The sequence below is a fragment of the Cygnus olor genome, chromosome 1 (genome assembly GCF_009769625.2).
Source record: "Cygnus olor isolate bCygOlo1 chromosome 1, bCygOlo1.pri.v2, whole genome shotgun sequence".
Lineage (NCBI taxonomy): Eukaryota > Metazoa > Chordata > Aves > Anseriformes > Anatidae > Cygnus > Cygnus olor.
Window position 1 is genome coordinate 75,915,906 of NC_049169.1, and position 23,883 is coordinate 75,939,788.

Genomic DNA, 23,883 nt, shown 5'->3' on the forward strand with positions numbered 1-23,883 from the left:
TATGAGTATGTATGTTCTCTCTCACACACATGTGCATGCACTCAGATGTAAATTCAGACATAAATTTAAGTCTGTATTTTCTTATGTGATGGCTGTATCTCTATCATGCACTCCCTATATATGTTGTTTTCAGAGCTCTCAAGGTCAGGGTCACTTTTCATTACTTTTTTTTCTCTTCAGTGACTAGCACATAGCACTCATAATGCAGGTTGGTTGTGAGGTGTCTGAGGTCCTAAAATTAAATTATGAAGAGCGTTCTGAGGTTTTTCTGGAGTCCAGTTTGGAACTATTATACAGCTGTTGTGTGGGTCTGATTTTACTCAGCTAAGCTTTGCATTGCAGTTAGCAGTATTACAGACACCGTCCTGCCCTCTGTTGAGAGGGACTTTTATTTTATAGACTAGAAATCAGCTCTTGCTCATATGGCAGGTTTGATTTGACAAGTGCCAAGACTGGTTGGCTGGATTTAGGCCTAATGAGCTAACTCCGTAGCTCAACAGCATCTACACAATGGCTGGAGAGACTCATACCTGAGTAGAGTCAGCCCCAAAATGCAGGATGAACTTCCCTGCAGAACTAGTGGTTCATTCGAACTACTTAAGCACGGGAGACGTGCCTTTCACTTTGTTGTGTGTCATAGAAACCTGCACATGTGTGTATGTGCTCATTCTTAATGGCCTATTGGGGGTGGTCAGACATTCGGTAATGAGTGAATATAAAAAAAACTTCAACATGGAACAGAATATGGTTTCATATTTTGGTCTGTGTTTTTTCCTGGAACTCTAGGGAAAAATAAATAAATTTGGAAGTGTCCTGCCTTTTTGTATACCAGCGTTTTCAGTTTGGAAATTATAGTAGAGTGGGTAGGTTCTGGGAAAACCTAATTAGTTTTGGATGTAAGTTATGGGAAATATTAACAAGTTTGGATGCTGTTCTAAACTGTCTTGTATTCCTCACTCCTTTACTGATGTCTTGAATTTTAAATAGATTTTCCAGTTTTCCAGTTTGTTTGGAAATTTGGGAAGTAGATTTTTGTTTGATGCTAGACTCTCACTCCTACCTATTAAGCTCTTAAGAGCATTCACCTGTAGTTTGCCTGCCTTCCCACTTTGGGTCTCATCCTGAGTTTGTAAAACAAAATATATATGGAAATCACCAACGGTGGTGGACAAAAAATTTTGCTATTTTCTCAATCCTCACATACAGGTTAAGTTTCTATGTGCGATCTCGTTTAATATTTTTTGGGTCTGGGGAACAAGAGAACGTGAGGACTGCCAGATGAAAGTTTGCTCTTCTGCAAGACACGGGATGTTTCTCTTTTGTCTCAGCAAGCATTCCTCTCAAAAATGAGTGACAATACTCTAATCACTAGATGAGCCTAAGAAGAATTTTTGAGACTATTTCTTCCTGGTTTTTTGGTACTGTTTCTCTCATTTGAAAAAGTAATGGGATGGAAAGCTGGCATTTTTTAGGCCTGGTAATGAAAAAAAATGGATGTTTTGGAAGGATTCAAAAAGTGCCTTGAAATGAGATGATAACTAGTTATTTCTTACTTAGTTTCACTCATCTTTGATTTTGTAGCTTAATCAATTGGCAATATGAATAATCAAAGCTTTGCCCTTGATTATCCCTTACAGCTGAGTTTTAATCAAGGTACTAATACAAACCAAGTACAGTTCAGCCTCTTTGCATTGTTTTTTACATCTCTTCCCTAGTGGTGCACTATAAATCATTGTAATAGTATTTCAGATTTCCAGTGTTTGATTTTCTCTTTTGGCTCTCTTCACTCCTCTTTTCTTCTACTCCCACAATATATTTTGTGTATGAGAAAGGCTCTGGGCTGTCTGTCTCTTCATTGGTTATTAGTCTCTTGTAATATGTGTAAATCAGCACCCTGGAGGAATAGCTTTTACTTATGCCAGTAATTCTACTTGTTGCTGCGTGGTTATGGGCATAGACTCTGAATTGCTTCTTCAAGCAAAGATAGGTGAGGTTAAGCTTAGAGAAGGTAGCATTTGGAGTATGTGAAGCCAAGGGGTATGTAGGTAACTTAAGATGAAGATGGCTGCTCAGTGGTGCTGGATTACAGAATTCCCATGGACTTTCAGCAGGTGGGGGGAGGAAGATCACCTTCTTTGATGCACACACGTATTTGGAGGCACCAACACCGCTTTGTAAATGTCTCTTGAAAGCTAGGCTCCTGTGAAGGTGTGAAATTCTTCCGTTTCTGTGGGCATGCTCAGACCTGTGTTGGATCCAGCCTCTAATGCATTATCAGCCTGTGCTAAGATTTCTAATGCAATCCTATCCAGTGCTTTTTTTCCCCCAACACCCCCTACCAACACCAAGTACACCTTAATAGGACAGATATCCTGGCTTTTCCTGTGTGGAAGGTGTGCTGCTTTCATTCTGACCATATTGGAGGGAAAAAAAAGAGCAAACCTAAATAAAACTACTGTGGAAATAGGCAAATTGTTCACTTTTTTACTTCCCTCCTCCCTTTTAAAAAATCCAATTCTCTTCTCTTCTTTTAACTTTGGCCTTTTCCAAACTAGCACTGTGTAGCTACATCTGTTGGGAGTGAAAGGTCTGCAACTGCCGCAGGTTTTTGAAGTTGTAGGTGTCAAGTAATAATGTATACAGCACTGCAGTCTCTCTGTAGCTGGTGACCTGCTGTTGTTATAATGACTGTCTAACCCCATGTGCCTGGGGCAAAGTGCATCCTTTGTGTTACACACTCCAAAGCCAGTCATGGTACATTCTTACTAGAATGTACAAAAAAAATATAAAATTCATATGTATTACTTGTCCACAAGGTAATTGGAGAATTTATAATGGGCTCTGATGCAAGCAAATAACCCTTGTGCCTAATCAGCAGAGAGACGGCGACCTTCCTGCTTCAAAGAAGAAACGCCAAGCAGGGGAGAAGATTATGTATACTTTGGTCTCTGTGCCACATGGAAATGACATTGCATCTCTCTTTGAACTGGATGCCACCACTCTTCAGAGAGCTGATTGCCTGGTTCCAAGGTAAAAAAAAAAAAAAAAAAAAAAAACAAACTGCATTGACAAGGTTTCTTCCTGGTATTATGCTGGTGAGTAAAGTAGAAAAAATTCAAACACAAGCAAGTATTATCCTTCAGTTAAAATTTGAGGAGTGTTCATGGGTAAACAAGAGATGTATAAAACATGATATCGCTGCAGTGACTGGGTAAAATAATTATAAGGATAAAACAAGTGATGCTTAAAGAGAATCTGTGAAGAGAAAAATAATAGGCTAAATGTTGCACAGGTGTATATGAAGACAGAATTGAGTCCTGTGCTCTGTTTGAAAAAACTGCACTGCTACTATATCTAACTGAATTGTCCACAACAAAATAATGTGTATGGTGACCTGTGCTTCTCTTTCCCTGACAGGTCACAATGCCACTGAACACTTTTAATATTCAAATTAAGCCAGCAAGTGTTTTCTGGGTTTTAATTGTGAATATTTGAAATTTCAACTGTGTTGCTTAGCTGAGATCGGCTAGATAAGTTACAGTGTTGGTTGTGACTGAATGGGCATGCAGACACTTGGGGCTAGTGGTTATGAGGGTGGATTTTAAAGCTGAGTACCTGCAAATGGTGGTGAATACAGCTTTAAAGTGTAAAACTTAGCAGAGCAAGTACCAGATCATTTGCTTACTTGAGTACTCAAAGCCCATCAGCATGAAAGAAAGTGTGTAAGTGAAGACTACAGTGAATATATTGAAAGAGTAGAATTCAGAGTAAAAATTGTAATTGATTTCTCAGCTCTGCTTTTTGATAATACCACAAATTATCATATGGAAAGAATTTAAAAGAATCTCATATCTGCTCTTTGTTCGCTTGATTTTCGGTTGAGAACTGATACTGTAAACGCTTGCTTTCTGGAACAAAGGTTTGCAGATCATAATGGTGAAGCTGTGAAACTATGGTCAGTTTTACTTTCTGGCTTTTGTGCTATGACAGGTGGAACAGGTTCATTACTCTGCAGAAAAAATAATAAAAAAATAATTGTTTTTCTTCATTAAATGTATTTCTATTCAGATAGGATTTTAAAACACTTACCTTTTTATTTTTTTTCTTTAAGGAATACTACTCCTAAGCTTATGTAAATATTTAAGAACAGCATTCTGCATAATCCCAAGTTGCTGTCCTTGCTACAGCTCTATGTTGTGGTTCAGAAAGAAGAGGGAGACAAAGAAAAATGGTGCTACAGTACCTTTTAGGTCCTCCTGACCCTTTTATTATGAATGTCTGGTGTGACTCATGCTCTCAAGTCTCATGACATGGTCATTTGTTACACTGAATCCCATCTTGCCTAGTTTAGCTGAGGACTGATCCATCTAACCTGTTGTTTCCTTTGTTCTCCTTTAGGAACTCATATGTCCGACTGAGGCACTTATGCACTAATACTTGGGTTACCAGTACTAGCATTCCAATAGATACTGATGAAGAGAGGCCTGTGATGTTGAAGGTAAATACTAATTTCTTGGGGTTGGAATCCCAACCTCATTACTGAAGTTCTCTGCTGGTGATCTCAACGTATAAAATATGCATAATTGGTAAAGGTGAGACAATTGCTTACCCATATTAAACCAAGCACTATTGCAGATTGGGACATGCCAAGCAAAAGAGGACAAGGAAGCTTTTGCCATTGTATCAGTTCCTCTGTCTGAGGTCAGAGACTTGGACTTTGCCAATGATGCAAACAAAGTTTTAGCATCAACTGTTAAAAAGCTGGAGAATGGAACAATAACCCAGAATGAAAGGAGGTTAGTGAGTTTTACTTTTTTTCCTTCCTAAATTGGTGTTTGTTTACTTACGGTATCATGGTATCACAGTAATGGGTAAGTTCACAGAATCACAGAATGGCTGAGGTTGGAAGAGACCTCTGAAGATCATCTAGCCCAACCTCCCTGCTGAGCAGGATCACCTAGAGCACATTGCACAGGATGGCATCCAGTCGGGGTTTGAATGTCTCCAGAGAAGGAGACTCCACAACCTCTCTGGGCAGCCTCTTCCAGTGCTCTGTCACCCTCAGTAAAGAAGTGCCCCCTAATATTCAGCCGGAACCTCATGTGCTTCAGTTTGTGCCTGTTGCCTCTTGTCCTGTTTCTGGGCACAACTAAAAAGAGACCGGCTCCATCCTCTTGATACCCACCCCCCAGATATTTATATACATTAGTGAGGTCTCCCCTCGGTCTTCTCTCTTCCAGGATAAACAGGCCCAGTTCTCTCAGCCTGTCCTCGTACGACAGGTGCTCCAGTCCTCTAATCATCTTCGTAGCCCTCCTCTGGACTCGCTCCAGTAGTTTTATGTCCCTCTTGTACTGGGGAGCCCAGAACTGGACACAGTACTCCCAATGTGGCCTCACCAGGCTGAGTAGAAGGGGACATCACCTCCCTTGACCTGCTGGCAACACTCTTCCGAATGCACCCCAGGATACCGTTGGCTGGCCTTCTTGGCCACAAGGGCACACTGCTGGATCATGGTCAGCCTGCTGTCCACCAGGACTCCCAGGTCCCTCTCTGCAGAGCTGCAGCAGGTCATCCGACAACCTGTACTGGTGCTTGGGGTTATTCCTCCCTAGGTGCAGGACCCTTGGGGTTATTCCTCCGTAGGTGCAAGTTCATAGCACCTGTATGGCGATACAGGTGATTGCCAGAGGATGCTTTAATGCTGAGAGTGGTAGCCTGAGACTCTCTTTGTTCCATTTCTGTCAGACCTTCTTTGCTGCACCTCAGGTTTGTCTGTGCATCTTGTGTTTAAAATGGTGGTAAACAGCCCTAGCTCACTGGCTACATAAATAAATAGGTAGCTCCCTAAGCAAATGCGAAATGTTTGCCTTAATCTCCTGTAATGAGCCACTTTTGAGCTGTAACATCTGGGTCCACTGGATTCGATTCTCATGTTCATGAAAGCCATCTGTATGGTGGGCAACATACAGGACTCTTGATTCACGTTTAATTCACTGTACTGCATGTTCATGCTGCTAGGGTAGAAGAAAGTCTTAGAGTGACTGAGTGGCTGCCACAATTGTCCCTTTCCTTTCTTACTTCTAAGAGTTGCTGATTTCTTCCCTCTGGTGACAAGCAACGGGACCTGAGGGAATAGCAAGAGGCTATGTTGGGGAAAGTTCAGGCTGGGTGTTAGGAAGAGGTTCTTCACCAAGAGGGTGGTCGGGCACTGGAACAGGCTCCCCGGGGCAGTTGTCATGGCGTTGACCTTGCTGGAGTTCAAGAAGCATTTGGAAAATACTCTTGGACATATTGCTTGATTTTTCCATGGTCCTGTGTTGCACCAGGAGTTGGATTTGATGATCCTTGTGGGTCCCTCCCAACCCAGGGTGTTCTATGATTTTGTTTTTCACTGGTTTCCTTTCCTATTTCATATTGTTTTGTTATCTTTAGTGTTTACCTTTTATGTCCATCCATCTTTTAACTGGAGTGCTATTAGAATGTCCGTTTTTCACACCCACCCCTGAATTAAGGAATTTTGTTGTATGTTGTAGCCAAATATATCCCACTGTAAGTGACGTAGTTGGCTATTTGTTTTCACCTGTCTGGTAAAACTGAATACTAAACAGCATCTCTGACAGTGTTAATTTCTAACTTGTATTCTGCCATGCATCATACACAACTTTTTGCTGGAAACATTAGTTTTTTTGGTGATAAAATGGAATTTCTGCTGTCTGTTGAGTCCATAGTCTTTTGTCAGTAGTAATTAGAACAGATGGTTCAATATCAGATGGAGGATTTATCTTAACAGGCAGATCTGTAATGGCTAAGGTGTTGGTACTCAACCTTGAAAAATCATTTCATTACTGAGTAGAACCAAACAGGGATACAACATAATCAAGGTGTGACATCCCTCTATTAGCCTTGCACTGCTGTGTCACTGCAGTTCAGTATTGTCAAGTCCTGATGTTGATGGATTGGTACAACACACACACCAAACATTTCAGAGTGATTTCAGGATAGTGTCATTATTTGTTTGTTTCTGTAATTTCCATTGAAAAAAAAAATCATGCTTATTTCCTTGTCTTATCACCTTCCTGATTAGGTAAGTAAGGATTCCAAGAGTTTGTTCCTGGTTATTTCACTCTATACCTGCCTTTCCTGTCTTTTTTTTTTTTTTGTTAGGGAGGTAGCTTGTTTTGTGAACCTTGCTGTTTTCCACCAGTCATCAGTGGGCTGAGATTTTTAAAGCTAAATCTCAGTCAGAGGGTTTAGCAGAAAAGCCCAGCCTTCTTGTGCGTAACAGAAACTTTGTGTAGAGATGAGTTTGAAAATCTATGGAGCATCTCCCTGCTGCTTTCAAAGCATGCGTACATGCTTAGTAATTACAGACTAAATATTAGCCAACTTCAAATGCTTCCAAAGAGTAGATGTGCTGGGTTTTGTTTGTGAATGCTAGTTCTTTTAAGCAAGATTCATTGAAATCTGTGGTCATCAACGCCTCTCTCTATGTATACCTGGTAAGGTATGTTAGTACCAAGATGGCAATTACTACTGTTAGTATTATTTCTTTCTGTGTTTCCTGAAGATAGGAAAGAAGAAATAGTTACTGTCTCTGTCCATTTTAGCATTTCCTTCTGACAAGTATTTTTTTTGTGTGTAGCAAAGAGGGGGTGAAATAAAGGATTTTTTTTTCCAAGTCATTTTTCAATATTTTTTGGGTTGGTAGGGAAATAGTGTGTTTTTATTCCTCTAGTGAGTGCATCATCTTGTTTCATGGGCCAATATTACTAATTTACCAGTAAAAATACTTGTTAGGCTGCGTAAGAGTCTTTTTCTGCTGTTTCTGGGCCTTGAGGCCAGCTGGTATAGATTTTGGATTTCTGAATACTCTGCATGAGTTCAGCATCCTGCATTTTTCTCCCTTTCTCCATTTGGTTGTTGTTTAATGCCTTGGTAAACAGCTATGATGGATTCAAGCCTCTGTTGATCTGAGACCTGGAAATCTTACATACATGTCAAACTTAGCTTTGCAGTGATTGAAGTATCGTTGTGCTAGATAAAGCTTGTTCTAAAATGTGATTTTCTTTCTTAATGAATTCTAGCATATGTTGAATAACTCTGTATGATAACGATTTGTTCATTCTAGGTTTGTAACCAAGTTATTAGAAGATCTGATTTTCTTTGTTGCTGATGTGCCTAACAATGGGCAGGAAGTTCTGGATGTGGTCATAAGTAAGCCAAACCGAGAAAGACAAAAATTAATGCGGGAACAAAATATTTTGGCTCAGGTATACCCTACTGTATTAATAACTTGCTTGTATTTACAAATAGATTGTAGGATAGAGGGAGTTGATAAAATCAGTGTTTTAGGTAATTTGGCTTATGCCATCTTGGGTTTATGTCTAATTGGATTGGTTAGATATAAAACTGATTAGTCAAGGCTCACCTCTTGGTCTGTGAATCACATAGAAGCACAAAGGACTTTCTATTGGTTTCATGTAATTCTGAGGACTTTTAAAACTATATTTGTTACCAAATTGTTGACCAAATTTGAAACAAGCCTTTTATATGGTCCCAATCCTGCAAATGTTTTCCTTGTACAAAAAATTTTGATGCCCTTATGGATCCCTGACTTTGTCTGAGGGCCAACTGGTATGTAAATCAGAATTAATATTCCTTTAAGTCACTGAAAGTGACTTAAATATTCCTTTAATAAAAATATTCCTTTAAGTTACTGAAATGAAAAATAATAAAAAAATAATTTGTTCTCTTTTTTCTTCTTTAATTTAGCTAAAGTTAAGGCACTTAACTTACAGTGTTTTAAGCTGGAGATAACAGTCAGGAGAAAGTGGTGGGAAAATACAAAGCTAAACACATAAGTTGTAATGTCTGAGATAGTCACTGCCCCCCCATATTTAGTGATATTTAGGTAATAAGTATAGTGATTCACTTCTGACTTGGGTCAGTAGGGGCCTTGTGCTGATTCTGTCAGTGGACATAGACAGCTATAGGTTAAGGAAAAATCTTGATTTGATTTTCATCCTCAGTGGTTTTGATTTTGAACAGATATTTGGAATCCTCAAAGCTCCTTTTAAGGACAAAGGTGAAGGATCAATGCTGAGACTTGAAGACCTAGGTGACCAGAGATATGCCCCATACAAATACATGTTAAGGTTATGTTACAGAGTTCTCAGACATTCCCAGCAGGACTACAGGAAGAACCAGGTCAGTGGTATTCAAGATAATTTTTTCCCTAAATTCTGTAATTATATATCCCGGGTTTGATCTTGCACTCTGTACTTACAAGCGTGATTCTGTGGTAATCCTCGGATATGGTGAAAGGACTGGGTTCTGTGTAGATTAGTAGTAAGTAGAAAGTCACTCACTTATTACGGCCTCATGCTGTGGAATAGTGCTTTTGGCATTTTTATATGAATAGAGTGATCAGCAATGAATGTCATAGGTTCACTGCTTCCTTCAAGGACTCTGGGTTATGAAGTGGGAAAGCTAAAAAAAACTGTGTTTCTGTTGCTTAAATATTTATATAGTGATGGCTATGAGTCAAACCAGAGGTTGTTCTGTCAGGTAGCCTGTTTTCCCATTTCTGGAGACTCCTAATGAATATGATATAATTCAGAACATGCTATCAAGTACTTTGCACATTGCAGCACATAAAAATTTCACGAATTTTTTAAATCTAAAGGGGTTGAAGATGAATTATTGAACTTTTATATGTGGTTTCTTTGTTTTCTTTCTAATACTATTCATAAATATTTCTGTCTGGAGGGGGTAGAAAGGGGGAAGAGGAGTTTTTTAAAACTATACAAATCTTCATTTTGCCTCTTTTAAAAAATTGTTTGCCGTTTCTTGAATTTTATGTGTATTTTAATGGATTTATTTGGTTTATGAAAGAATAAGAAAAGCTAGTCAAACCTAATAATATATCTTTTTCCTGGGGTACATAATTGAGGTGCTTAGATATTCCTTTGTTCGGGCCAGTTCAGAGAGAAAAGTTTTGAGGGTTACTTTGATTGTTAATTGAGAGGTAGATTCTTCTGATTCTAGAAGAAAAACACGAGTGCTTGACAGGTGATGATGCAAATTTTCATTTTTTTTCAGGAATATATTGCTAAGCACTTCTGTGTCATGCAATCCCAGATTGGTTATGATATTCTGGCGGAAGACACCATCACAGCTTTGCTGCACAACAACAGAAAACTGCTAGAGAAACACATCACAGCTAAAGAAATAGAGACATTTGTTAATTTACTCAGGAGAAATCGAGAGCCAAGGTTTGAAGTGGTCCACATAATATTCTTTTTCTGTATTGATAGGCTTTTATATTTGTAGCAGCAGTGAATCTGCCTGCTATTCATTATTATGTTGTCTCTTCCTGCTAATTTTTTTTTCATGTCGCAGACTAAAAAATACATGCACGCTGCTAGAAAATATCAGAAATACCCTTAACTATTGCAATTTGACAATACCTGCATTTCAGAACAAGAGCTTGGTGAAGAGCAAGATTTATACTTTGCAAAACACTTCTGAAAAATTGGCTTTAGTTCAGATTGGGACAGATAAACAAACAGAAATTCTAATTTCTCATAACTCTGCTCCTCTGTGAAACTGCCATTTGTGTTCATTCTCCTGCTGATAACCTTGGCGTGAATGACATAGATGTCAATTTAACTAAGCTTTTATTAATCAGTTCTGCAGTTTTTTTATTAAGCAATTTTCTGCAGGTACTGATTGCAAGTCAGACCTGAAAGGGGCCTAGGATGGTGAAGATCCCAGTGAACATGTGTTCTAGACCAGATTTTGTTTCAAATGAAAAATTCTGGCCTTGAACTTAGCTCAGTTAGAATTTTTTTATTAGCTTTAGGATAGAATATAATGTAAATTGATTTTTTTTTTAAATGGAACATCTGTTTAATTTTTTCATTAGATTTTTCAGTTGTAGAAGTACCGAAGTAATACAAATATAAGAAATTATGGAACTGAAGGTCAAATACTGTCCTCAGTAATTGTGAATACCACTTTTCTGTTAGCAATTTAGGGTATTGCTCAAGGCCCTGGTGCATCGTTTTAGCTTCAACTAGGTAAATACTGCAGAATTCTGTTTGTTTACTTAATTAATTAATTAACTTAATTAATTACAGCAGAATGCTGTTTACTTAATATTATCTCTGTGATGTAATACTGCCGTGAACTATTAATTACCTGGTGCCACAAGACTTAATTTCAGTCATGGGTGAAATTCTTCCTAAATTCATCTTACTTTCTGCATTCATCCCATGCAACTGGGGATGTGTAGTCTGTGCTAAAGCAGAAATGATTTTCTAATTCCCTCTGGTAGAAATGTTACCTATAGAGGTTCAAACTATTGGACCCTGGAATGATTGGTAGTAAATGATAAAGTTTTTTACCTGGATTTCTGTGAAATTGAGTGTACGCGGTCTATACATGTGCCAGCTTGTATGTGTATATGCGTGCCAGCTTTTATCTTTTCCCTTACTGGCTCTTGAGCCCCTTGCCCACTTTTAGGCACATTTGCTAGAGAAGAGGTGCACTCAAAGATCCTCGGTTCCTGCAAATGTCATAAAAAGAAGAGGCTACATAGAGGAAAGAGGCCCTTTTTATGTTCCAGGAGGGAAAGGCTGCAGTGTGAGCTACTGTTAATACACACACAGGGATCCATGGAAGAGAGAGAAGAAACATATTTTTTGAATGTCCTGACTGCAAGTAAAGCCTCAGCCTGAACCTTGTTAAACATCAGAAGATCTACATTTGAGATGCAGATTCATAGGAAACTGATTTCCATGCAATGCAGCTTTCTTAGTTTGGCTTAGTTTGGCTTTACATAGAATGACTCCTTTGAATACAGAAGGTCTTGCCAGATCTTCTCTCTCTGCTAACTGTTGGCTGTGTCATTTCAGAGACTTAAAAGGCATCTTTAAATGCTGTAGATTTGTACTCCAGTGCAATGGAGTTCCTCAGAGGACACGTGGTTGTCTCCAGCACAAGTAATATCTCCTTGCTACTTGGGTTAGGGAGTCACTCGTTACCTGCCGGGTAAGATAGGCAAGAATGTGTGCTCTTGCTTTTGGTTCCTGACAAGGACAAGGCCTTCAGTGGAGCTCCCCTGCCAGATCATCTTAAGACAACTTCAGGTTGCTTTTCATTTCCGGCACAACTCTTTGTCCTTTGATTTGCTGGTAAATGTCTTACTTGAGGTCTTTGTCTTTCTCTCCTTAGCTGATTGTTCAGCACCATTCAAGTCTGCTCTCAAAGCTATTGCTCATCTTTATCTGTTGTGAGTTGCAATAATACAAATAAGCAAAGATTGTATTTTGATAAATCTCACAATATACGCTCTCCTGAGTATATTTGTGATGGATGCTAGAGATTTCTACAGTGATGTTTCTGTGTAGTGTATAAAGTTTCATGTTCTATTGCATCTGTTGTTTTTGTTTGTTTGTTTGTTTTTTGACTGCACAGATTCTTGGATTATCTCTCAGACCTGTGTGTATCTAACACCACAGCAATACCAGTAACTCAGGAACTCATCTGCAAGTTTATGCTGAGCCCAGGAAATGCTGACATTCTCATTCAGACCAAGTGAGCATCCATAATCAGAACATAACTTCTTGCTCTGTGCTTTGTTGTTACATTTGTAGCAGTTTGTTAGAGACTCCATTGTCAATGTTTTGTCCTTGCAGGCTGGTTTCAACACAAATGGACAATCCCTTGGAATGCCCAGTCATCTCGGATGACATTGATGAAGAGGAAGTGTGGCTTTACTGGATTGACAGTAACAAGGAACCTCATGGCAAAGCCATCAGACACCTAGCTCAGGAGGCAAAGGAAGGCACAAAAGCTGATTTAGAAGTTCTTACCTACTACAGGTAAAACCGCTTAAAAAAATGGAAGAAAATGTAAACTGTCCATGGAGCCTGGTGCTGTTCTGATCCAGTTGATTTGTCAATATCAAAAAAGGAAACCAGGCTATACCAGAAACTGGGATTAAAAGTTTGATTCAGGTTTTTCCTGTAAAAAGCATCACAGTCTCTGCTGTCTATTACAGACAAATATGGAGTTTTCTTTGTTGGTGATAGTTTTGTGTCTGTCTAGTTTTTCCTCTTACTTTTTATTCATGGGGCTATGTTTTTAGGTTGTGCTGTTCTTGGAAGTAAGACATGTTCTGAAGAAGGAATTCCTCAGCATTCTGGGGTTTAGAGAGGAGACAGAATCAAGGATGAGTGTCCTACACAGATTGATAACAAATTGTTCAAATGCTTCAGCCTTCCTTTGAATTTCGAAGGGAGACCAGTCTTCATGGAGACTGGAGCCTGACATTAGCATTTTTAATGGCAAGTTGGTAACTCAATCATTTTTAGAGTTTACACAAGAAAGGCTGACATCAGACTTGTAAAGGGAGATTAGGAGGTTCTTTGTTTCATGGTGTTCAAATAAATCAGTTTGAAACATGCTATTATTTTTCTTTCAGGTACCAGCTGAACCTCTTTGCAAGAATGTGCTTGGACCGCCAGTATCTAGCCATCAACCAGATTTCTGCACAACTGTCAGTAGACTTGATTCTACGATGTATGTCTGATGAAAGCCTCCCTTTTGATCTCCGGGCTTCTTTTTGCCGTCTGATGCTACACATGCATGTGGACAGAGATCCACAGGAATCTGTGGTACCTGTCAGATATGCCAGATTGTGGACTGAAATTCCTACCAAGATCACAATTCACGAGTGAGTTGCAAGTGTTGCAAAAAAAAACGTATGAAAGTATTTTAAAGGGATTAGTCTCAGAACAAAACAGTTGTAGATGTCTAATGTCAACATGTATGCAAAAAGCTATTTTGTTGCAGAACAATGAGCTATTAGTTATTGTTAATCTTGGAAACTTCCATGGATAGGTTTACATGGAAGTAGAATCATCTAGGTTGGAAAAGACCTTCAGGATACGAACTGAAGGTCCAACCATCAGCCTGACCTACCGACTCCCATCAGTAAACCATGTCCCTTAGTGCCACATCTTCAGTTTTACTTCATTTTATTTACTCACATTATTTCTCTTATACAGAACAAACTGGGGATAAAATTGAATGGCCTTTTCTCAGAATAACTGAACTTGAAGTAATCAAATTGTCTAACACATTTACTAGGTTGGAACTCAGTTTTGTACTTCAAGCTCAACTTGAATCCGCAGTGGGAAAGCCAGAATTAACAGTTAGGCGTAGCTATTGTCTCAGAAACAGTTCACAGAGGCTTTGGCCTCCATCCAGCAAAGTACTTAAGCATGTGTTAAATTTAAGTATGGAAGAAGGGCTCATGGACTTCAGTGGAAACCCTTTCTGGCTTAAGTAATTTGATGGAGCAATGCCATTGGGCTATACCCAGAAATGGAGGTATCTGGCAGAAGAGACAAAGAGGAAGAAGTGTAGCAATCCAGCAGACAGTATTGCTTCTGTTAGTGGGATGATGGACTATTTTGACACATAAGACAACACAGTCCTAATTGGTGGTAGAAATTGATTGTCCCAAGCTGCTTTCTTGATCTGCTGTCTTTATGGTGGAGATAATAATGGAGAAAAGAAGAGGTGACCTCATTGCTCTCTTCAACTTTCTGTGCAGGGGATGTGGGTGAAGTGGGAGATGCTAGTCTCTTCTTCCTGGTAGCTGATGACAGGACACATGGGATTGGCACAAAGCTGCACCAGGGGAGGTTCACACTGGACATTAGGAAAAAATTCTTTACTGAGAGGCTGGTCAAACATTGGAACAGGTTTCCTAGAGGGATGGTTGATGTCCCATGCCTGTCAGCGTTCAAGAAGCATTTCGATACTGCCCTCAATAATATGCTTTAACTTTTGGTTATCCCTGAAGTGGTCAGGCAATTGGTCTCGATGATTGTTGAAGGTCCCTTCCAACTGTTCTGTTCTATTCTGTTCTCTGTCTGATGAGCACGTTTATGAGTGCTGTCTGTCAGAACTATCGTATTTTTCTGTCTCTGTTATTCCCGCTCATTGCAGTACTTTGTGGTACTGTTGGAGGGAAGGTTTGTGCCTCCTCTGTCTGCCATCTTTGCATATCTATGTAGAATTAACTGACCTCTACCCCTTCTCCTTACAGAGTACTGACAGTGATTTATAGAGAACTGACAGATTTTAAAGCATCATGATTGGTTCGGTTATTCTTTAGTGGCAGCTGATTTTTATATTAGGGGTGTTTAATTTTCTTTCCTTCTGTGCCTTGCATTGTAGGTATGATTCTTTCACAGATTCTTCAAGAAATGAAATGAAGAGGAAATTTGCACTAACTATGGAATTTGTAGAAGAGTACTTGAAAGAAGTTGTAAATCAGCCCTTTCCTTTTGGAGACAAAGAGAAAAATAAACTTACATTTGAGGTACTTTTCAGCTATCTGCTTCCTAACTTACGGTATTTCTCATTTCAGGTAGGTGAATGCTGTCTCTTTCAAAATAAAGGTACTTGCAGAATAATGGTCCCAATGAGGCACCAGTTTCTATTTCAAGTGTTCTTGTTGATGACTTGCTGCAGAAAATAGTATTAGTCTTCTGTCAAACAGCTGTATTGTTTCTTCCGAGATTGTTGCATTTCAGTGGCAGAGGAAGGGGTGTGTGTGGGGATAAATGGTGGTACGCTCTTTCTGTACACAGTGATTGCTAATGCAGAGATTCTTCAGTGTAAGAAGGTACTGTTCTGTGTGTAGGATAGGACACTGAAGGAAATACTCGGAATAATCTAATCCTGTGTTTCAAATATTGTTTGAAATTCCGTACAGAAACTTCAGACAGGCCAAATTCACGTGGGTTCAAATAAAACTGAATAAAGGGGGAGATGCTTACAGCTTTTACAGTTCTTCCTCCAATCTACCTCCCAAGCTTTGTTGCTTCTGCCTCTGGTCATCTGAAATCACCTCCATTTCAACTTTCCACAGACATCTGCTGTTCTTCTGACTTCCATCTTCTCTGTAGCTGCTGTCTCTTTAAATAGTTTCCTGGTATTTTTCTTCTTCATCTTATATACCTTTCCAGATGCAATTGAACCTTTTCAGTCTGTCCTAAGCCTCATGTTGTTTTTACTCTTCCTCCTTCAACTTGACTGAACTCTGAAAAACATTTATGTCAATGGCCTTGATCCAAAGCCCATTTAAATCATTGGAAAGATTTGTACTAATGTGAATGCACTCCAGATATGGATCTCTGTGCAAGCTGCTGTAGAAAATGCAACTGTATTGCACAGCTGAATACCACAAAAGTTGACAATGTTTCCTTAATTTTTAATTTGTTTTTGTCACAGGTGGTACATCTGGCTCGAAACCTCATATACTTTGGCTTTTATAGTTTTAGTGAACTTCTTAGACTGACTCGGACACTGCTGGCAATTCTAGATATTGTTCAAGTTCCTATGTCGTCATACTTCGAAAGGTTGAGCAAGTTTCAGGATGGAGGTAAGAGAAGCAACAAAGAATTGTATTCCAGAATGTAAATCAATATTTAGGTTGGAATAATTTATGGAATGTCTCATTCACACATAAACTCTTGAACAGGAATGTATTGCAGGATACATTAAGATGGTTAGTTAAAAAGGAACCTTTTTGAACAGAGCTGCAGACTTCATGACTTGTGGTTACTATGTTGATGCTGCTGCTCCATGACTTGTCTAGAATTGAACTTTTAAGTCTGGATCCAAGCTTCAATGTACGTTGAGTTGCCCATCCCAAACAAATGCAGAGATAACATTTGCATGGGCACGACAGTGTTGATGTCTCATGTATAGCACAAGTATTTATCAGTCTCCTCAACACTTCACTTAAGGAGAGAATATGATATTACTGGTTCAAGTACTGCAGAAGACCAGATGATGGAAGTTCAGATGACATCATCTTCTCCATCTGTTTGTCAGTTTTTTAACCAGACCAGAGTGCCTGTTTGACAATCCAAGGACAATGTTGTATGTCACATTGCCTTTTGTACTATGTCTTAAAAGTGGCTGTGCTGTCTAGGCTTAAAAATAGCATTGAAATTTTGCTGCAGAGATGCAAATGTTCTTATGTTGAAATACCTTCTACAGTCTTTGATAAAAATAATAGGATCTCCATCTTTAGATGCTCATATCTTGTCTTCAGCCTCATTCTTGTTTTCTGTTTGGCAGTTCATAAAACATGAGCCATGCAAGTCCACTTTGCAGTTGTTACTCAGAATAATCCTAAATGTCTGATGGCTATTCCCAAGTATTTTACCATTCTTCCTTCTTTCTCTGGAAGTACATACTTACCCACACATGGACAGTATTAGGCTATGAAGATGCCTATGTCAAAAAGATGCATAATTTAGAAGCGATTTCATAACACCTAATCAGTATTTTTGAGCACCCAGCTCACAGAATTTCATGCCTGAAGAGTATATTTTATGTCTGAAAAAATATTACTCAAGCAAAACAGGTTAGTGCTTTTAATTAAGAAAAGACGCACAAAAACCAGTCAGCGTAAACTTTAGATGCAGATCAAGATAAGAGAAAGAGCTCAAGAAATCAGTAGGTACTATAGTTCCTGATGTTTTGGAGACAAATGCTGTGTCTGAAATAACAACAGTTCATAACTTCCACCTAACTTTGTTTTGTGTGGCAGCCCGTTTGTGAGGAATGAATCAGATCTTAGGGGCAGGACTTTGGTTGGTATAAGTTGCTGTAGTTCTAGGGCATGTAAGAGTCTGCACCAGCTGAATATTTGGCTCCACTCTTTCCATATATTCACCCCCCCTTTTTTTTTAAGTGCTCACATGCAGTGCACGTTTAAAACACACAGGGATTTTCAGTCCTTATTATATTTGTAAGCTGAATATGAATGAGAGTCTCAGTAACTAGGTGGGAACTGAAAAAATCTGATTGAGGATAGTCATTGGACTTCTGTTAAGTAGTAGCACTTTAAAGCCAGACTGGTAGTTGTCTTCCACCCACATCTCTGTCTTTGCTACAAGGAAATGAGGTTTGAAGGGAGCTCTAAACACGTGGTCTTTAAACCTGCTTGTGTTCTCTCTGCATCACTAGGTATGACTTAGCTGTAGCACTGGTGCAATTTGTCCACACTGAATTAGGAAGAGTTGAGCTTGCTAGATTTGCTGACTTGTGCCGTAGTGTGGTTGGCTGCTTCTGTGTCTCGTCTTTTCAGACTTCATGAACATGTTCTTGAGCCCACAGTAAGATGGAGAAAGTGCTCGTGTTTTCTGTCTTGGAGTGATGGTGGTGTTAGAGTGGGCTGGAACTTCTGTGTGTCAGCATGTGTTTGATTGTAAATGGTGCTGAGGCTGAGTGAGTCCTGGCTTGAGACTGGGCTTGAATCTGTTGGATTAATACCTTGCTGTATTAGGGCTGCTGGAACAGGGCTGTGTGTGAGATGATCATGTGTTTGAGAGATGTTTTTTAACTTTATCCTCTGGTGGAAGAGGAGAGACCATGGATCTGATTTTGCGGTTCTCTGCATCTTGTGCAGTCACTCCTAGCCAAAGAAGGTTGACCCCAAATCTATTCATGTCAATTAGGTCCTGTGGATTCTGGATCCACCTGGTCCAGGATCTACTATGAAGCCTGAGAAATGAACAGGCTAAGAGGGAATTTGGTCTCAGGAATTTGATCTAGATCATCCCTTACTCTGACAGTAAGAATTGCTTGTCAGGCTCAAGATCTAGTTATACATTGTTTTTCAGTCTTATAGTACTTATAAGATTGTACTTACTCCAAAAGTTCCCCTTTCCCTTTTACAGATATTCTCTGTCTTGTAAAACTGAGTCATTGAGAACGTGTTAGTTTTTTTTTTTCATCAGTTACCTGTCTTGCCTTTTTTGTTGTCCATTTTACCTTATAATACTCATCTCTTAAGTTATTAAGTAAAGAGTTACAATAGAAAGCAGCCTAGCCTGTTTTTTGAAATATGCGTTGCCATTTTCTTAAATCAGGATTCTCTGCTGTTTTTTCAGGAAGTGTTTTCTTATTCATAACTTCCGTAATGTACAAAGAAATGAGATGGATTGTTCCCTGTCCTCATTCAGGATTGTGGAACTCCTCCCTCCAGTGAGGTAGGGGCAGGCGTGATGTCTTCCTGTCTTTAGCAGAGGTCAGATTCCTCATATCTCTTCAGACTGTGGCAAGAATCTCACTCCACAGCATCCTCTCTGGCAGGTCCAATATCTGAGACATTCATATTGGTACTACCTTTGAAGAATAACACAGAATATTTATTGTAGGTAAGCTTCCCTCCAACTCCTCTTATGTTGTGCAGGTTGACATGGCTTCTTTCTTAAAGAAAGTTAGCTTCTATAACTTGCAAAATTCATTATGTTGATCTTATTTAAATAAGTAAAAATTAGGTGAGATCATATCTGTTCTGAGACTGATGAATTAATGGTATAAATAAATATGCTTAAATTTTACCAAATGCTAGGAACCTGATCCTGTGACTCTAATGTAGGAAATTGCTACAGAATACCAGTATGGGCTCTGTATATTTTAATTTTCATCACTATCTTACTGTAAATTTACATAGTTTGATATTAAATGGATACTTAGCAGCAGCATTTCAAGAATAATTATGCCTGTTCAGAAATGCAGTAGGTTTGCAGGTTCTAGGACAAATGACCAGTGAAGAGGAATGACCAAATAGAAAAGTCATTTTACTACTATTCTGCAGCTCTAGTAGATCCAAGGTCTATAGAAGTTAAGAACTTTGGGTAGGACCTGTTTATTTTACATGATGAGTCTTGCATTTTAGTTTTGTTAAAAAATATTGATTTCTAAGGGGTACTCAGTGCTGCATATTTGGGGACAGACAGTATGTCCTAGCTTTCCATTATTGACATCAATTTGTTCCAGGCCAATAACAGCAAAAGCTTCCTGTATCCAATTCCCATAATGTGGAGTTGTATCGAACTGGTGAGCTTGTCTCTTTCCTGTTTTGCCACTGTTTGACATCATGAAATCTATGGTCAAGTTTTTAAGAATGGATAAAAATCTCTTAAGGGTGAGGGGGAAGGATGAGGCTGGACTTGGCTGTGGGAAGTATCTTAGAGTTGTGCATCCCAAAATTGAAACAGCCAAATTCACAACCAGCAATCTGAAGTTTTATTCCTTACTTAATATTTAGTCCTTAAACAGACTCACTTATTATAGTAAAACTACTTACTATGTAAGGAAGTATATACAAGTGTTCAACTGTTAAAGCAAATCTGAAAAATGGGATGTGTTATTAAGTTTAGTGGAAGTTGCACGAAGGTTTGGGTATCTTGAGGAAAAAGGTAAATTTTTTCCAACCTTTTAAATTTTGAGTCACATTGATGGCTGAGGTAGTCCTTGATGTTGTATGCAAGTTTCTCTATGTTGGTTCTGCAAAGGTAATGAAAAGATCCTTTGCAGTATTTTTAATATTTTAACTTTCTGCCTTTAAAAATCTTGATTTTTAACCATCAGCTACCTTACCCAGAATTAAATCAGTGTGCATGTGGTTTTCAGGTGTGACCTTATTTGATGAGGACAGACTGGGGAAAATTGACTAGAAACATTTGTGAGATAGAATACTGGAAAAAGAAAAGAAGTGTGTTTCTGGAATCCTTCTTACCTAGCTTGTATCCTAAAAATAAATTGACTTGGAAATGTTGCAGCCAGCTTCAGTTTTCAATCAGAGTATTGTAACTTTAAATATATATTTTTTATTATTGGAACCTTGTTTTCTTTTTTTTTTTTTTTTTCCCTTTAAGGTTTTAGAAAAATCTGAGGTTTACAAAATATGCTACCAGTATCCTGAAGAGATATTTTTTGTTAAAGTGAGCACTTAATAGTGCTGTCATTCTGATACCTTTCAAGAACATTATAATATCTTACAGTTTTAATTAAAAGTTAAAGTAGTTGCTTTTCTAATAAGTGCACCCTGCTGTATCATTCTAAAGTCAGGAGCCAATCTGCCTTGTCCAATACTGGTTATTTATCCTCTCTGAATTAAAATGCACATCTCTCTAAGCGATTGATCTTTCAGATAGCTGATTTTAGTCAAACCACATAGCCACAGCATATGTCAGGTCTGAAAGACCTGACATGGTAGTATTAACAGGCAAGCTACATGTTTGCCATGCAGCTCAGCTTTATTTAGTTAGCATTATTTGTAAATGATAATAATGACATGCAAAGAATACATTTGTGAATTTAAGCTGCATTATGTCTTGAGATGCAATTCACAGTGCTGGGCACCAACTTTAAAAAGCTGTCAGTGGGATAAACTTGGGTTATCTGCAGAGTAGGAGCTCTTCATGAATAGCTAGAATTTTCCATCAGCAGTAAGAATCTTCTAGTTCCTTTTTCTTCCACAGAGGAAGGGTATGCTCAGTCTGTTTGACAAATAGGTCTAAAACATACATATAGTAAGTTCCAATTGCTCTTGCATTTGTGGTTCTCACAAGAAGTATGTTTCTTGTGACTGGCTCAACAGATGCCCCATTTTACCTGTTCAAGCCAGTAACCAAACATCTCTGCTCCTTCACACTGTGTTTAGATCTTTAATTTGGTAGCACATCCCTCCTATAGTCTGAAGGGAGTAAAGGGTAAATGTGTGTCCATAGATGTCCCAAGATCTTGGAACACTTCTTCAAAACGTATCAGGAGAAGCCTGACCCCTATGTCATGCTGCAAGCTTTGCTTCTTTGTTGTGATGTAAAGAATTTGACCCTGGCAAGGATCAGAATGGGGAAGCTTCCACTCTCTCCTGAAGACTTCAGGAGTGGTGAGCTACCATCTCTCTGCAAAGGAGTGCTTGCATATCTATGTGTCAGGGGACTACTGTCTAGTGTTCTGCCATTTTGGTTCATCTGGTTAGTCTGCTTAGTCTCTGGGCTGCAAGTAGAGTGCTTAAAAGCACTGTTTTTCTGGTTTTCACCAGTAGTGAGAATACTACTAGAAAGAACAGTGTCGAGAACAAGGTTGGACCTGCCATTTCTTCTGTGACTGTGAGCCTTCTGTACCAAGAAGGACCAGATATCATCCAGGTCTATTAGAAAATATTATATTGTTTCTCAGCCTTGCATCTGTGTCTGTTAGCTGCTCTTTTGTCTAGTTAAGAATTTGAAATATCTTCTTTAGGCATACTTTGATTAGCAGAGCTAATGAGGCAGTGACTGGCTGGCAAACTGGAACAATAATTTATGCCAGCAATTTACGAAAAAAAAAGGGGGGGGGGGCAGGTAGATAAGACATGAGTTTTAACCCTTAGGAAAGCTAGCTGTGTTAGTCACAGATGTCTGCAGTGAAACAACTGCCATTCAGTGCAGGGTATTATCAGACCAAAGGGGAAGTCAGTCTGAGAGTTTAATTCTCTGGCATGGACCATTTCTCTTTTCTCTTTATTTCTTTCCTCATCATGAGACCTGTGCATTAATGTGATTCCAGAGACCATTGCTCTTATAGGAATCAATACCTGTTTCATAGATTTAACTCAACTAGAAGGCTTGATTCCTGTGATGCTTTTTACTATCAAGGCCAGTGTGCTGATATATGTATTTATTTTTTCCGTCTTTCCTTCTTGTACTGTTTGTGGCAAGAAAGCTGTATTTTTGACACGGCTTTGTGGTTTTGGGGATAGGCAACATCAGAAGAATGTCAGGAGAAGGTGAGATTTGGAGTTTTACCATGGCTAGGCGGTGGTGAGTTTGCATGCAAAAAGGGAGAGCTTGTGGATATGCTGTAGTTAACTGGAGGTTGGGATGGCCAGATTCATTTGGGTGTGGATAGCAAATGTATGTGCATTGCATACTGTTGCTTTTTTTTTTCTTTTTTTCTCATTAGTTCTGAGGGCTGTATAAACTGCAGAAGTGGCCTCACCTTTTGCCCTTAATGTAATGCATTAGGTTTTCTGTGAGGCTCACCTGAGGTCAGCTCGTTGTTGAGCAATGAAAAACAGCGTAATGAAGAAGTAAAGTGTTATTCTTGGCCTGTTTATGGTAGGTTCTGCAGTCTTTATGAGCAAGTTCTGTAGAAAACCTGTAAAAATTAATACCTCTTTCGCAAACAGAGCTGTAAGGCTTAATGCTTCTGGCAAATAATATATAGCTCTGAAGGGTTTGAAATAAAATATGTTCCTTTAGGTACTGAAGTGTTGTTATTATATGTCTTAAAAATGGCTATAAGTTTTCACATAGAAAAATTAAATTGCATGAAGCCAAATCAACAAAGGCAAAAAACTGCAGAGGTAAAGCTGCCACTGGGTGTTTAATTTAGCCCTTGGTAACTAGGTAGTGCTGCAATATGGTCCTCTGCCAGAGGATCCCCAAAGACTGGCAATGTTGCATGCTTTAAGATGGCACTGAAGTTTTTAAAAAGGTTATGTTGGAGGAATAGTGTAGGTCTCACTGAAATCCACAGAGTCAAGGCCATTTGGAGTCAGAACTCCAATGTGAGCAGTCATTTGGAAAGTGACTTGCTGTTACAAGTACAGTCTTAAAACCTGCTTGAACATGCCAGTGCTGAGGCATGGCTTGACACAAAATCAGCTTTGCTGAGAGCTGATTTTGATGATGGTAAAAGTCTTGGACTTTCAGCAGTCATTTGTCTCCTAGTGTAGCAGTGAGCTTGGAAGCTGGTCTAAAGCTTCACCAGAGCACTGGCAAACTTCAGTTTTGCCACATCAGGGGCTATAGCTGGTAAAAGTTAACTTTAAGGGGAAAAATGAGAGCAGCTGAGGAGCACTAAGAAAGATTTGGGACTTCATGGGGTTGCATATGGGGAAGGAGGCCTGAAAGGCTGTGGTGAAAGCAGTGGGCCTGGCAGGAAGGGGAGATAAGTATATTGTTATCTGTGAGGAAACAGCAATAGGTGTGGTCAGTCTGGCAG

The 23,883-nt window shown here is 39.1% G+C and overlaps 1 protein-coding gene across 5 annotated transcripts in view; it reads left to right on the forward strand.

Annotated features, from left to right (window-relative positions):
* Positions 1–23,883, forward strand: part of ITPR2 (inositol 1,4,5-trisphosphate receptor type 2) — a 268,838-nt gene that overhangs the window by 74,111 nt on the left and 170,844 nt on the right. For all 5 annotated transcript variants that reach the window (XR_005816274.1, XM_040545169.1, XM_040545170.1 and 2 more), the window contains 11 exons: positions 2,876–3,030; positions 4,399–4,498; positions 4,636–4,796; positions 8,132–8,273; positions 9,052–9,210; positions 10,105–10,277; positions 12,484–12,603; positions 12,705–12,890; positions 13,493–13,744; positions 15,259–15,403; positions 16,318–16,468. Coding sequence is in view for 4 of the 5 variants with exons in the window: in XM_040545169.1 (XP_040401103.1) it covers positions 2,876–3,030; positions 4,399–4,498; positions 4,636–4,796; positions 8,132–8,273; positions 9,052–9,210; positions 10,105–10,277; positions 12,484–12,603; positions 12,705–12,890; positions 13,493–13,744; positions 15,259–15,403; positions 16,318–16,468 (1,744 nt within the window). In the remaining variant the exon portion in view is untranslated. The remainder of the gene's footprint in view (positions 1–2,875; positions 3,031–4,398; positions 4,499–4,635; positions 4,797–8,131; positions 8,274–9,051; positions 9,211–10,104; positions 10,278–12,483; positions 12,604–12,704; positions 12,891–13,492; positions 13,745–15,258; positions 15,404–16,317; positions 16,469–23,883) is intronic.